Here is a 15,444-nt window from a genome sequence, read left to right as displayed (position 1 = left end):
AAAGAGCGTCTAACCATCATCAAAGGTGAGGTCTCTTAACTGATTTGTCCTTGAAAGGAGTAAAGGAGTTTCGTGTCCCAGAGTTTGGAATAATGGGATAAGTGCTGGGAAATTTGACTGGCTCTTTAGTGAACCTCTGGAGGAAGCCTGTTTTCTTTTGTGAGCTCTTCCATGTTAGCCATTGACTGCCCTGAGATATTCCCCTGGTATTGACCTTACATTGCCTTCTGCGTTTGCTCTGCACTACACGGTGAGATGTTAGAACCGTGCTTTATTATTGAGCTTGGCTCTTTGATGGGGATCTAGACAGAGGAGTCGACTGCTGTGTGCTAATCACCATGAAATTCTATAACTCTCTCTACCTTTCTGCCTTTAACTTTGCCACTATCTATTACATAAAACATTACGTTTAGTTTTCACTTTTTTGATTCAGTTTTGTGACTTCCAGAAGCTTGAGTTAGTAGGAACACAGTAAGTATAAGTGTAGGCTGCTTTTGAAGAGTTTTGCTCTAAATGAAGCAGGTGATTTAAGATGCCTCTATTTGGTTTTAACATATATTGAAAGAAAAATAAGACATCAACTTAAATATCTTTTTTATGGCTATCTTTTCAAAATTATGCTGGGCCATCCAAATAATTCCCCCTCAAATCCTTACAAATGCTATGAAGGCAAGTGCTCAGTTGTGTCTGACTCTTTGTGACCCCATGGACTGTAGCCCACCAGGCTCCTCTGTCCCTGGAATTTTCCAGGTAAGAATACTGGAGTGGGTTGCTATTTCTTCCTCCATTGAATACAAGGAAAATAATTAACTACATGCCTACTATCAGTTAAAACTGGTAACATTTGTCTTAGGAAAACTTTTGATAGATCAGAAGATGTTATTCTGCAGTATATACATTGTAATAAACTGGGGCTCTTAGAAATTGATGTGAGATATATATATATATATATATATATATATATATATAACATTTATGCCCATTTTGTGGGGATTTGAAAAAAAATTAACTGTTACACTGGCTTGTCATTATTTTTGTTTTTAACACTGTTAGTCATTCAGAGTTCTTACTCAAGACAGCAGCCCCCAGCATATAATATTTTTATGAGTAGAAAAATATGCTTTATGTTATTCTTTTCAGGGAAGTGCTGTGGTGAGTTTTGAGAATTGCCTGTACTTTTGTTATGATAAACTGTTTACTGAACTGGAATCTATTCTTAAGGAATTTGATTCAAATAGCCATGAAAAAATTACTAGTGTAAATTTTTTTTTAATACTGTAGCTTTGATTATGTTACTGGTTGATTTATGTTCTTTTCTTACCTGGTAATGAATCCCCTCTGTCAGGCCACTGCAAGGATTAGCATCTGCCATTAACTGTTAAAACAGGATTCTTTCACAATGATTCCATGAGACTTTTAAGTAGCTTAGGAATATTAGCAGTAAACCTCTCTATTTATATATCAAGATTTCTTTTCCTTTTTTTTTTTTTTTTTGTGGACCTCACTGTGAGGCATGTGGGATCTTAATTCTCTAACCAGGGATTGAACCCAACCCCCCTGCAGTGGAAGCTCAGAGTTTTAACCATCAGATCAGCAGAGAAGTCCCTAGGTTAAGATTTTTTGATCCTTTCTGGCCAGCTATATTTCTGGGGAGCTTAGTGTAGATCTGTTACATGGGGTATGATTGGGATTAGCTGAGAGTTAAACAAGTGAGGCAGTGATACTACTTGTCATGACTAGTATATAAGAAAGGTTTTTTAGTTTTACATGGAATAAATAAAGGTATGTTTAAAGATTTTTTGAGTTTCTTTATTAGTAAAAACTTTAAATAACTATGGTTTTTTAAAAAAATTGTTATAAAACACACATAACATAAAATATACCATCTTAACCATTTTTATTATACAGTTCAGTGCTGCTGCTAAGTCGCGTCAGTCGTGTCCGACTCTGTGCGACCCTATAGACGGCAGCCCAGTGTTAAGTAAATTCATATTATTGTGCAACTGATCTCAACTAATCTTTTTTCCTGCAAAACAAACTCTAAACCCATTAAACAGCAGTCTTTCATTTTAAGGTGCTTTTAGTTATGGAATATAAGTATGTATGAAGCATAAAGAAAAACACAAAGGGTCTGTTATTGTTAATTCAATCTACTGTGTCAGATTTTCATGTCATGTGTATATTCTTATGCGTTAGAGAATAATACCCACTCCTGCATGTGAAATGAAGAGGGACACAGTGTGAAATCTTGTCTTAGGAGCTTTTCAAGTTGTAATTTCCATATCTACAGGCTGGAAGTAAGAAGTTTAATCGCGCCAAACTCCTGAATGTGGGCTATATAGAAGCTCTCAAGGATGAAATTTGGGACTGTTTCATATTCCACGATGTGGACCTGGTGCCTGAGAACGATTTGAACCTTTACAGGTGTGAGGATCAGCCCAGGCATCTGGTGGTTGGCAGGAACAGCACAGGGTACAGGTAAGGTGGCTCTGCTCATGGCTGGCTGGGGTCAGGATGCTTGGCCTGTGGTCATCAAGGCTGTGGAGACATACTGTCTGTGGAAAATGAGAAATAGGAAGAATGGTCCATGACAGCGCCTTCAAAGTTTAAAACAGGAATTAGAGAAATTAGATTTTTTTTTCTTATTAGGAAAAAGTCCTACAAATGCCTTGGCAGGAGATCACAGAGATAAAGGGGGAGAGAACAGGAGAGGGAAAATCATCTAAACACTGCACATGGTGGCCAGACTTGCCTGCAGGGCCCGCCTGGTAGAACTTTGCTACACGCTCCCATGCTGAGTAGGGCTACAGTAACTCATCTATCTGTCCCTGACTTCTGTCTCTGGGAGGCAAAGAGACGGAGCCTCCAGGTCCCCTTTTAGGCCTCTTTTGTGAGCCTGTGATGTCTCTTTCCAGACTGTGGCATCTTTCTAGAGTCCAGGGGGAGCCTGGGAGGGGCATGTCCATCGAGTGGTCTGCCCGGGAGCCGGGACGCCCGGGACAAGTCCCTTTCTCTTAAAACCACTGTGGGAAGAGCAAGGTACCGTCATTTCTGCTTCCATTCCCCACCCCACGCCCCCCCTCAGGAGAGCCATAGGTGCTTTTCAGTCCTAGTTTATTAATAAGTTCCTCTTGAAAACAACCGAGAGGAAATAGTGAGCAGGAAGCTTTTCCAAAAGTGAACCTGCATGTTCACTTATAAGTGTGCACACTTACCTGTCAGCCTGCCCCAAGCCCTTCCTGTCATATATGCTCATATATGGAGTGCTTACTATGCTGGGGCCAGGAGACCAGTCTGAAGAAGGGAGAGTGCCTGCCCTCACAGTGCTTCCTGGTGTGTGTGGGGAGACGGGCATCTAGAGTGGAGCTGTGTCAGCTCTGCACTTCTCTTGTGCAAATTCAACAAGAAGTGCTTGTTAATGAGGGGGAGAATATGGGAGTGGTGAGGCAGAGGAACAGACAGCTATAAAATAATAAGGGAAATTCCACCAGGGTCTACTCCAGAAAGTGAGCACAATCTCTTGACACCTTCCTTGGTCTTGGTTTCCATGTTGTTCTTAGTATGTAGGTTTCTCACTTTGGACTGTTTAAGAGTTTTCCAGGAGTAACACTGACTGCAGGGAATTTTTGCCTCAGGTAAGACTGTACAGACAGAGGATGAGATGGTTGCATGGCATCACTGACTTAATGGACATGAGTTTGAGTAAGCTCTGGGAGTTGCTGATGGACAGGGAAGCCTGGAGTGCTGCAGTCCATGGGGTCTCAAACAGTGGGACGCGACTGAGTGACTGAACTGAACTGACAGACTGTAAATCCAGTCCCTGTGTGAAGTGTGGGATATAAACAAATACCTGGAATAAACTGCAGTGGGTGAGAGCACACTGTCTTTAAGAAACACCCTGGGAAGGGTTTAACGCTGTTGTTCAGGAAACGTGGCACCTTTATCTTGTGGAATCAATGGGAGCTTCCCAGCAGAGTTCCAGGACATGGAAGCAAGAGAGAATGTGGCACAGGTTTGGAGGAAAGGCGGGTGGCTCGTTAGTGCTGGAGAATGAATGTCTGGGATGGTGGAAGGAGGAGAGGCTAGAGACGAGAGTGGGCAGGGGCCAGATTAGGCAGGCCTTATCCAGTCTCATAAGGTGTTTGGAGTTCCTGTGGAAGGTATCAGAGTGCTGCTGATGCATGGTTAGAACCGGAGAATGACAGGAGAATTCAGCTGGCCTTTGGTGTGCGGGATGGAGCCAGGCAGGAGGGGAGAAGATGAGGGCAGACGCCCACTCCTGCCTCCAGGCTCCAGGGACACTTGGGCAAGAGGGCAGGGGAAGGTCTGGAAGAGAACCCCAGGGTTTTTTCTTTTGGGAAACTTGATCATTTTCTGGAGGTTTTGGTGTCTGGTCTCTGAGCCACCTCTGCGTTGAAGAAAGCAGTATATCATATCCGGGTACCTTGGTATTTTCAGAAGCATGGCAATTAACTGCTCACTTACTGGTAGTAAGATGTCACTCTTTACAATACAGAATACTGTACTTCAGACCCTTGACATGGATAATAATGTCCCCTTGCCCAGTCTTTCTAAACACTGTGGTAAGAAATTATAGTCACACAGGATTGTTCTTTTGTTTGTTTTTGGATTATGGATACACTGAATTGTTTCAAGGACAGCCCTTCTGTTAGGATTCTAGATTTTATCTCTGCTTTAAGCTGCACCTTAAGAAAATGAGCTCTTGGGCATTCCTGCTGGGAACCGATCTGGAGTATAACTTTGGTATGATGATCGTGGGTTTTATCAGATGCCACACAATCTAAAAACAACCCCTTATGAATCTTGCTGTTTTAACTCGCTATGGCAATTGGCCAAATGTTTCTTTTATAACTAGATATCTGGCAGTCTTTGTCTTCCTTGAATAACTGACAGTTTTCCTAATGTAAATCATGTGGTTGAATCTGTCTCCTCTTTTGATCTGGATGCAAGAAGCTGGGAGCTAAATCTATGACCTTCTTGTAGAAGCTGAGAGTCTTATTTGCAGATCAGAGTTCTAATGTATTTCGTATTCTAATCTCTCTAGTTGGGGCAGGTGCAGTCAGTTGCAGGCAACTAAGTGTCTGCCCATGTATAGAGTCTTCTCTTGTGTTGTTGGAAGAGGGTGTTTGTTATGACCAGTGCATTTTCTTGGCAAAACACTATTAGTCTTTGCCCTGCTTCATTCCGTATTCCAAGGCCAAATATGCCTGTTACTCCAGGTGTTTCTTGACTTCCTACTTTTGCATTCCAGTCCCCTATAATGAAAAGGACATCTTTTTTGGGTGTTAGTTCTAAAAGGTCTTGTAGGTCTTCATAGAACTGTTCAACTTCAGCTTCTTCAGCATTACTGGTTGGGGCATAGACTTGGATTACTGTGATATTGAATGGTTTGCCTTGGAAATGAACAGAGATCATTCTGTCGTTTTTGAGGTTGCATCCAACTGTGTTTCAGACTCTTTTGTTGACCATGATGGCTACTCCATTTCTTCTGAGGGATTCTTGCCCGCAGTAGTAGATATAATGGTCATCTGAGTTAAATTCACCCATTCCAGTCCATTTTAGTTTGCTGATTCCTAGAACGTCGACATTCACTCTTGCCATCTCTTGTTTGACCACTTCCAATTTGCCTTGATTCATGGACCTGACATTCCAGGTTCCTATGCAATATTGCTCTTTACAGCATCAGACCTTGCTTCTATCACCAGTCACATCCACAGCTGGGTATTGTTTTTGCTTTGGCTCCATCCCTTCATTCTTTCTGGAGTTATTTCTCCACTGATCTCCAGTAGCATCTTGGGCACCTACTGACCTGGGGAGTTCCTCTTTCAGTATCCTATCATTTTGCCTTTTCATACTGTTCATGGGGTTCTCAAGGCAAGAATACTGAAGTGGTTTGCCATTCCCTTCTCCAGACTCTATACATGGACATCACCAGATGGTCAACACCGAAATCAGATTGATTATATTCTTTGCAGCCAAAGATGGAGAAGCTCTATACAGTCAGCAAAAACAAGACCAGGAGCTGACTGTGGCTCAGATCATGAACTCCTTATTGCCAAATTCAGACTTAAATTGAAGAAAGTAGGGGAAAGCACTAGACCATTCAGGTATGACCTAAATCAAATCCCTTATGATTATATAGTGGAAATGAGAAATAGATTTAAGGGCCTAGATCTAATAGATAGAGTGCCTGATGAACTATGGAATAAGGTTCGTGACATTGTACAGGAGACAGGGATCAAGACCATCCCCATGGAAAAGAAATGCAAAAAGCAAAATGGCTGTCTGGGGAGGCCTTACAAATAGCTGTAAAAAGAAGAGAAGCGAAAAGCAAAGGAGAAAAGGAAAGATAAAAGCATCTGAATGCAGAGTTTCAAAGAATAGCAAGAAGAGATAAGAAAGCCTTCTTCAGCAATCAATGTAAAGAAATAGAGGAAAACAACAGAATGGGAAAGACTAGAGATTTCTTCAAGAAAATTAGAGATACCAAGGGAACATTTCATGCAAGATGGGCTCAATAAAGGACAGAAATGGTATGGACCGAACAGAAGCAGAAGATATTAAGAAGAGATGGCAAGAATACACAGAAGAACTGTACAAAAAAGATCTTCACGACCCAGATAATCAAGATGTGAACTCCGGGAGTTGGTGATGGACAGGGAGGCCTGGCGTGCTGCGATTCATGGGGTCACAAAGAGTCAGGCACGACTGAGCGACTGAACTGAACTGAACTGAAGTGTCTGCCCCCCGGTTTTAACTGTGTGTCCTTGCACCACAGAGCTTAAATCAGCACAATGTTGTCACAACTGTCTGTTGAGTACAAAGAGAAGTGCAAGAAATGTTTTTACTTTACACACATGCAGAGGGAAGAAGTTTAAGTAACTTGTCTCAGTTATCTCAGTTTCTGTGAAGATAGAGATAAATCTTGTTTCTCCCCGTGATTATGTCAGTGATAAAGATCTCTTCTAGGCCGTGGGACATTTTGTTGCTAAGAATTCTTTTGATACCTTCCTGCTTTCTACAAGGACGCTACTGTTATTTTATGACTGCATTTTCCCCACCCTTGGGCCTTTAAAAATAAGTAAAACTATCTCTGGGCCAATCAAGTATTTTATGCTTTTCTAGGTAAGAAGAAAAACCAGGAGCAATGAACAATAAACATGTAGATATTTGGCACCTAAGAGGCAACTGAGAAACTGATAATTCTTGAACCTCCCTTTCCGGCTGGTCTCCTCCTACAGCTGAACAGGTCTCTAGGTTCTCCTCAGACAGCCTGTACTTTTCTCCCTCTCTGCTTTTCCTAATGGAGCTTGGGTCATCAGCTGTTACTCAGTCGTGTCTGACTCTTCGCGATCCTGTGAACTGTAGCCCTGCAGGCTCTTCTGTCCATGGAATTCTTCAGGCAGGAATATGGGAGTGGGTAGCCATTCCCTTCTTCAGGGGATTTTCCTGATCCAGGGATTGAACCCCATCTCCCGCACTGCAGGCAGATTCTTTACCATCTGAGCCACCAGGGAAGCCCCTGATTACCAGGAGTTCCCCCCATTTTTCTGCCTCTCTGAATCCTTCCAGGCCCACTTGCCCTGATGTTGTTGTCGCCTTCCTCAGAACCCCGAGAAGAGTCACCTCTCTTGTTGGACTGTCAACCGTGTGAGGCTGGGCCCACTTATTCCAGTGTTTAGCCAGCTGCTTTGCACCCAGTGGATAATAGTTACTTAATAGATGACTCCAAGTCATCAGTGCTGTTCCCTCCTGGTGACTGCTTGTTGGTGCTCTGCAGGTTATGCCTGAGCAGTGATTCCACTCAGGGTCCTGATGAAGCTGCTCTTTAGGTAGTTTAGGAATCCCTTCCCAGCCAAACAGTGTCCATTCACAAGGCAACAAGTCACTGTAGTCGATGTCTTGGTCAATAACACCTGTCTTCTGAGCACTTTGTTCTTTTTGTTTGTTTTAGGTTGGAGGTATATAAGTAAATCTGTTTCCATTGTGGGTTAAGCAGGGTCCACCCCATCTGTACTCAGAGCATAGAAACAAACAGCTGAGCTACAAATTAACTTTTGGGACTTCATCTGTTAGGTGGCAGGTGTCAACATCAGGGGTCCCTAACCGCTGGGATCTAATGCCTGATGATCTGAGGTGGAGCTGATATAATAATAATTAGTAACAAGTGCACAATAAATGTAATGCACTTGCTACTGCTGCTGCTGCTGCTGCTAAGTCGCTTCAGTCGTGTCGAACTCTGTGCGACCCCGTAGACGGCAGCCAACCAGGCTCCTCCGTCCCTGGGATTCTCCAGGCAAGAACACTGGAGTGGGTTGCCATTTCCTTCTCTAATGCATGAAAGTGAAAAGTGAAAGTGAAGTTGCTCAGTCGTGTCCGACTCTTCTCGACCCCTTGAATCATCCCCAAACCATCCTTCTCTCACCCCCTGCACTGTCCATGGAAAAATTCTTCCATGAAACTGGTCCCTGGTGCCAAAAAGATTGGGGACTGCTGGCCTACATGGTGACTGATCTTTCCTTTTGGTTTTCCTTCTTATCTGGAAAAGCAGAACTATTTCATTGGTCCTGGAATACTTTGAACTGACGTTAATTAAAGTAAGAAATCCTCCATATATTCACCTTCTCTTATTCGATAACATCCAAGTTGTTAAGCTGCCTTCATCTGCGTTTCTAAATGGTTTCCGTGTTCTGAGGGATGTCTCTATTTCTCAGATTCGCATTAGTCCTAAATGAGTGGAACGTGCTCTCTGGCCAGTGCCTCTGTTCTTTCCCTTTTCCTTGTTGGTATCCCCATAGCTCCGCCCTCTTTACTCTTCTCTCTTCACTTATTGCATTGTCTTCAGGCAACTTTTGCTACTCTTGTGCCCTCAGGTACCACCTCTCGACAGCTTATTTCCGAAGCTATCCCTATAAGTACTCTTGTGTATTGAACTTGGATCCTGTATCCTTTTTCCCACTGGCAGAAGCCCCATGAGAACGTCAAATTCAGCTTATCCAAACCATAATTTGTTTCCTTCTCAAAACCTAATTATTGGTGTGTATACCCTGTTTTTGTGACAGGCATTATCATCTACCTAGCTGCCCATGCTGGAGCCCTCGGGGTTATTAAGGTCTGTCGGGTTCTCCAGGAGACAGGCTCTGAGATGGAGATTTGCGTAAAAGTGGAGGTTTGCATACAAAGTGTGTTCAGGACCTGTCTCTTGCCCTCCACCCAACTCGCTAAAAAAGTAAAAGTGAAAACCGTTTTGTTGTTCACTCATGTTGTTGTGGTTGTTTAGTCGCTCGGTCATGTCTGACTCTTTGCAGCCCCATGGACTGTAGCACGCCAGGCTTCCCTGTCCTTCGCAAAATTTAATGCCTAACCTGGACCCAGCCTTACATTTCTTCTTAACCCACAACTGTTTGGCACACCACTGTTTACTGGATTTACACATGAGATGAGGTCTGTCATCCAGGTCTGATGTTACAATGTACATGCACAGGTACCTGTGTAGACCTCTGCACACAACCATGAACAACCGAAGGTGGGTGGCACCTTGATTAGCGAGCCTGTCTGGACAGAGGTTGGAAGGCCAGGAGTGTGGGGAGGTGGCTCTGGAGCAGGAGTGGACGGGTGAGAGAGCACAGTCTTCAGTGTCCCTGGAATACGCCCGCCCCGCGAAGTCTGGATCGGCTGTAGAGAACAAAAGGACTTCGTGCTAACCTTCTTGCCTTCTCTCTCCTCTCTTTCAGGTTACGTTACAGTGGATATTTTGGGGGTGTTACTGCCCTAAGTCGAGAGCAATTTTTCAAGGTGAATGGATTCTCTAACAACTACTGGGGATGGGGAGGCGAAGACGATGACCTCAGACTCAGGTGAACAACAGAGACAGGTCCCCTTCACGGGGTCTGCTAGCCGTAGTTGTGTGTGGTTCCTGTGGATGCCAGGCCAGCAGGTCATGAGGCTTGAACTTGTCCTAGAGGGGTGGCAGAGGGCGGGGAGGGGGGTGAACAAGGGGGCTCAAATTGCTCTTTGCCACTGGCAGTTCAGAGATGACAGAGGGTGGTCCGGTTCTGGCTTATGGATGTCTGCGGTCCAGGAGTGTTGATGGAGGTGTCTGTGGACTTGGCAGCAGGTCCTAGCTACTGAGATAGGGTCTCCCCAGTGAACGGAAAGTCCCAGACTAGAGTGTCTGTAAAGCTACAATCCGAGGAAAGTGGCCAGAGGTCTGTTCTAAGCCTCTGCCTTCTCTCAGACCCCAGGTGACACTGGCAGTTCCCAGTGTTGTGCACAGCAGGGAGTGCCTGTCGCACACCCTGGAGCAAACCAGGATGCCCTCTCCCACGCTCTGTGGGAGCAGCTGCTGGCATAACCCAGAGCTGCTGGCATGACCTCAGATTCTCTTGGACTCTTTGCAACTCTGGAGGATTCACAAGGAATATGCCTGGTCTCCTCTCTCAGCCCCTTTTCCTGAACTTGGGTTTCATGGCCAGATAGTTATGGGTATCCCTAACTCCCAGAATTAAGTAATTTTTTTCAAGAGCCTGGGGGCAGTATATTCAGACTTGTATTAACAAGGTCTTTCTGTTAGGGAGACCCCCACACCCAACCCTGCCCCATCCTCCTATTGTTGCCTCTTAGAAAGTAAACTTCTCAGCTGGGGTTCTGAATTAATAGATGTGTGCCTTCCAGAAGTTTTCCTTTGCTTTTCCATTGCTTCAGCATGAGGAAGCCATGGCTCCAGGTTGGTTTTGTTCCCAAGTCTAGGCTGAGAATCTCTCCAGTGTTTTTGGCAGGAGGGAACAGATCTCTCTGGCCAAAGGCTGCCTAGGAAGGGCTGTAGTGATGGGCGGCGTACTTCATGGCCCAGCCCATCAGCAGCCTGCGTGGCTGTCTGTGGCTTATGAAGTGGACAGAAGATGCCTGCTAGATTGCAGGGCAGGAATAGCAAGGGCTCAGTCAACGTATCCATCATATTCCCCAGCTCCTTTTTACTTCCCAGGTGGGATGGTTAGTAGAATTTTATATTGGTGATGGATCTTCACTCTGCTATTCCTGTTGCTCTTTGGCTTCAATGTAAAAGGGAGCCCCCAAGTTTGTTTTCAACATCATAGCCTCCAGAGTGGTTCTTGACTAATGCTGTGAATAAACCAACTGATTTGAGCATAAAAATTTTGTGGAAATTTCTTTACTACTTATTTACTCACCTGTGCAACAGGCACCACCCTCTTTATGCTTATAGAGTACATTAGGTTTTGCAAAGGATCTTCCACATGGACTGTCTTCTTTGAGCCTGTCAGATCAACTGTGTGTCCCATTGCTCTTTGGTTGAGGAAACCCAGGCCTGGAATAATGAACTGACTTCCCCAAGGTTGTAAATAATAAAGTCTAGATTTGAATCTAGGTTTGTGACCTTTAGCAGTTGTACTTTCCCTAAAAAATAAAACACTAAGTAAATTAGGGATCCTGAGAGACTTGGCCTTTTAAAGATGTATTTTCTCAGCTGTTTTTGGAAAACAACAAACTGTGTATTGATACATCTTTGCACCTCATTAGTAAATGTTAAGTGTGGTTCTTTTATGAATTTATTGTCTGAGGTTCAACATAAGAAAATTCTTTTTTTAAAATACCAAAAGAATCAAGATATATGTGTCAGTTCAGTTCAGTTCAGTCACTCAGTCGTGTCCACCTCTTTGCGACCACATGAATCGCAGCACACTAGGCCTCCCTGTTCATCACCAACTCCCGGAGTTCACCCAAACTCACGTCAATCGAGTCGGTGATGCCATCCAGCCATCTCATCTTCTACCATCCCCTTCTCCTCCTGCTCCCAATCCCTCCCAGCATCAGAGTCTTTTCCAGTGAGTCAACTCTTCGCATGAGGTGGCCAAAGTACTGGAGTTTCAACTTCAGCATCAGTCCTTCCAATGAACACCCAGGACTGATCTGCTTTAGGATGGACTGGTTGATCTCCTTGCAGTCCAAGGGACTTTCAAGAGTCTTCTCCAACACCACAGTTCAAAAGCATCAATTCTTCGGCGCTCAGCTTTCTTCACAGTCCAACTCTCACATCCATACATGACCACTGGAAAAACCATAGCCTTGACTAGATGGACCTTTGTTGGCAAAGTATGTCTCTGCTTTTGAATATGCTGTCTAGGTTGGTCATAACTTTCTATGGGCACATGTATATAAATTTTTGCAAGTGACTTTTTTCTTAAGTACCTAGTGGCAGATAAGTGGAATAGAATTTTTCTTTAAACACCTCTGTTATTTTTCCAGGGTTGAACTTCATAGAATGAAAATAACCCGGCCACTGCCTGAAGTGGGTAAATATACTATGATCTTCCACAAGAGAGACCAAGGCAATGAGGTGAATATAGGACGGTAAGTCCTGGAGTCACATGCCTGACAGCCTACCTGTTTAATCTCTTCAGTCCATAGTCCTATGCCATATTTGATCAGATAAACCAGTTTATTTTGTTCAGAGCTTTTTCTTAAGGTAATTTTTCTAACAGACCCAAAAGCAAAGGGAATAGTCTATTGAATTCTCACATAGACATATCCCATACCCGGTTTCAACAGTTATCAATTCATAGCCTCTTTTTTTTCTCTCACTTTCTTTTCCTCACCCACTGGATTCTTTAGAAGCAAATCAGATATCACAGCATTTCATGTGTAAATAATTCAATATGTATCCTTAAAATGAAGTATTTAAAAAAAGAATTGCAGTACCATTATCATGTGCGTGCATGCTCAGTTGTGTCTGACTCTTTGCAACCCCCGGAGAAGGCGATGGCACCCCACTTTCTTGCCTGGAAAATCCCAAGGACAGAGGAGCCTGGTAGGCTGCAGTCCCTGGGGTCACTAGGAGTCGGACACGACTGAGCGACTTCACTTTCACTTTTCACCTTCATGCATTGGAGAAGGAAATGGCAACCCCCTCCAGTGTTCTTGCCTGGAGAATCCCAGGGATGGGGGAGCCTGGTGGGCTGCCGTCTATGGGGTTGCAGAGTTGGACACGACTGCAGTGACTTAGCAGCAGCAGCAGCTTTGCGACCCCATGGACTGCAGCCTGCCAGGCTCCTGTGTCCTTGGGATTTTCCTGGCAAGAACACTGGACTGGGTTGCCATTTCCTACTCCAGGAGATCTTCTCAATCCAGGGATTGAACCCATGTCTCCTGCTTTGGTAGGCGGATTCTTTACCACTGTGCCACCTTGGAAGCCACCATTGTCATACCTAAAATAAAATCAGCAGTACTTCTTTACTGTTATCAGATGTCCAATTAATGTTCAGATTTCCCTGATTATCTCATAAATGCTTAAAAATTTTTTTAAACAGTTGGTTTATTCAGGTCAGGATTCTAGACAAGGTTGGCACATTACGTTTGAATGATCTCTGTGAAATTACTTTTAATTTGTAGGTACCCCCTTCCTTTTTTTCCCCATTGTAAGTTATTTGAACAAGCCAGGTCATTTTTCTGATGGAATTTTCACATCGTGGAATAAAGGGAAAAAATTAGCATTGGTTTATCATTTCAAAATGATGAGTGTATGCTACCTACATCCTTCTGAATGTAGTTAATATTCTTTTTGATGCTTGGATTGTTTTTGGCAAATGTTATCTTTTCCTAGCTGTTCCTGAATCCTTTGACAGAGCTCTAGTTGTTTTGAGAGCTTCTTTCCCTTTGCTCTGGTGTGATGAGCTGTTTTAGGTTCATCCTGTGTTTCTGCCCTGGGAATTAACTCTTTCGCCAAGGAATCCTGGCAGATAAACCAGTTCTTTTGGGTGCTATGTCTGAGGATTCATAGATTCCCTGAAGCTTATCCAAGGGCCTGTCAGCAGTGGATGACATGTATCATTGTACAGTCTTCTGTTCTATAGACCAGGGCTCACCACGTGCAGGATTATTCTCATCATTGGTTCTCAGGGTCTTCCATGGGGTCTTCCACGGGAACACATGGCTGTTGTTGGTGTCTGTAACCTTAGATGAGAAAACTTAACTTCTTTTACAGTTGGAAGCCCAGCAGGTGCAATAATTTAGAAAGATGCCTTTGCCAAACTTTATGGCAAGGCAAAAAGCAATGGAAGTAGATGTTACATTCTTATCATTCATGTTTGTTCTTTTTATCTTTAGGATGAATCTCTTACATCAGGTGTCACGTGTCTGGAGAACAGATGGGTTGAGCAGCTGTGGTTATAAATTACTCTCTGTGAATTACAATCCTTTATATGTCAACATCACAGTGGATTTCTGGTCTGATCCATGACCCTGGCTCTTCTGGTGACATTTGGAGGGACTGAATATTTGATTGCAGTAATCTAGAGACTTCCCCTAGTAGCACACATTAAGAACTTGTGGCCGATCTTTGAGCTGATTTTCCCTCTTTGGTATTTTCTTAGCAGAGTTCCTGGTGATGTGGAATGTAAAACAATTGTAGAAGACAGCTTTGTTAGTTGTTTTGATCATGAAGGTTAACTACGGTACTGTAGATAACTTGGGACTAACTATGAAAGGACCACTCGAAAGATACCATGAAGGCTACTTGAGAACTCTGATTGGAGAAGATGTATTTCTGTTTGAAGTGATACATATATTCTGGAATGAAAAAGGCCATGGGAAATAAGATGCTGAATGTCCCAGAGAATCAGAATTCTTCTCGTCCCAGGGGGAAGGGGTTAAAGATAAGTTTCTGTTACTCATTTATCCTGCGTGGTTGTCTGTGAAGAGGCGGGTCCCACGTGAGAGGAAGGCTGAAGAAGAGGAGAGAAAGGTGAAGAATCAAGATGCCATGAACTTGGGGCTGAAGAGGTGGCAGAAGGACCACGTCAGGCAGAGGGCGGCTGCGCTGTGGCCCTGCGTCAGGCGCCCCCTGCCCAGGCACCCCTTCCAGTCCCAGCTCGGCAGAGAACACATTTTATCTACTAGTTTTTAGGGCATTTTTGTAAAATCATTTTGTACGTGTAGGGTATGATGTAGCAGTTTACAAATTGCATATTAACTAATAATACATTGGAAATACCTCTGTAGTAAAATATGAAGAAGCTTTGGTTGTTCATTCTTGTTTTTTTTTTAAACTGTTCTTTTGTTACCAAACCAAACTTGGGTGTGTTTTCTCACATGCGGTACAGCCAGTCTACTGAAAACAGTCTGTGGTGAAGCACTTATTGTGGGCACCAAGCAAGGGAATCCAGGCAGCTAGTGCCTAAGAAGTTAAAACACTTTAAAAAAAATTAATTTATTTATTTTAATTGGAGGCTAACTACTTTACAATATTGTAGTGGTTTTTGCCATACACTGACATGAATCAGCCATGGGTGTACACGTGTCCCCCATCCTGAAATCCCCTCCCCGCTCCCTCCCCATCCCATCCCTCAGGGTTGTCCCAGTGCACCGGCCCTGAGCGCTCTGTCTCATGCATCAAACCTGGACTGGCGA

The 15,444-nt window shown here is 43.7% G+C and overlaps 1 protein-coding gene across 3 annotated transcripts in view; it reads left to right on the top strand.

The window, feature by feature from the left end:
* The window catches only part of B4GALT4 (beta-1,4-galactosyltransferase 4), a 30,894-nt gene extending 15,841 nt beyond the window's left edge, over nt 1-15,053 (top strand). For 2 of the 3 annotated variants that reach the window (XM_005201292.5, XM_059878603.1), the window contains 4 exons: nt 2,291-2,478; nt 9,756-9,878; nt 12,286-12,390; nt 14,143-15,052. In XM_005201292.5, coding sequence (XP_005201349.1) covers nt 2,291-2,478; nt 9,756-9,878; nt 12,286-12,390; nt 14,143-14,275 — 549 coding nt within the window. In that variant the 3' untranslated portion in view covers nt 14,276-15,052. Of the gene's footprint in view, nt 1-2,290; nt 2,479-9,755; nt 9,879-12,285; nt 12,391-14,142 lie in introns of all 3 variants that reach the window. The other variant, NM_001038078.2, reaches the window with a different exon arrangement.
* The last annotated feature ends 391 nt before the right edge of the window (nt 15,054-15,444 follow it).

Source organism: Bos taurus, chromosome 1 (genome assembly GCF_002263795.3).
Source record: "Bos taurus isolate L1 Dominette 01449 registration number 42190680 breed Hereford chromosome 1, ARS-UCD2.0, whole genome shotgun sequence".
Classification (NCBI taxonomy): Eukaryota; Metazoa; Chordata; class Mammalia; order Artiodactyla; family Bovidae; genus Bos; species Bos taurus.
This window is presented reverse-complemented; position numbering and strand designations above follow the sequence as displayed.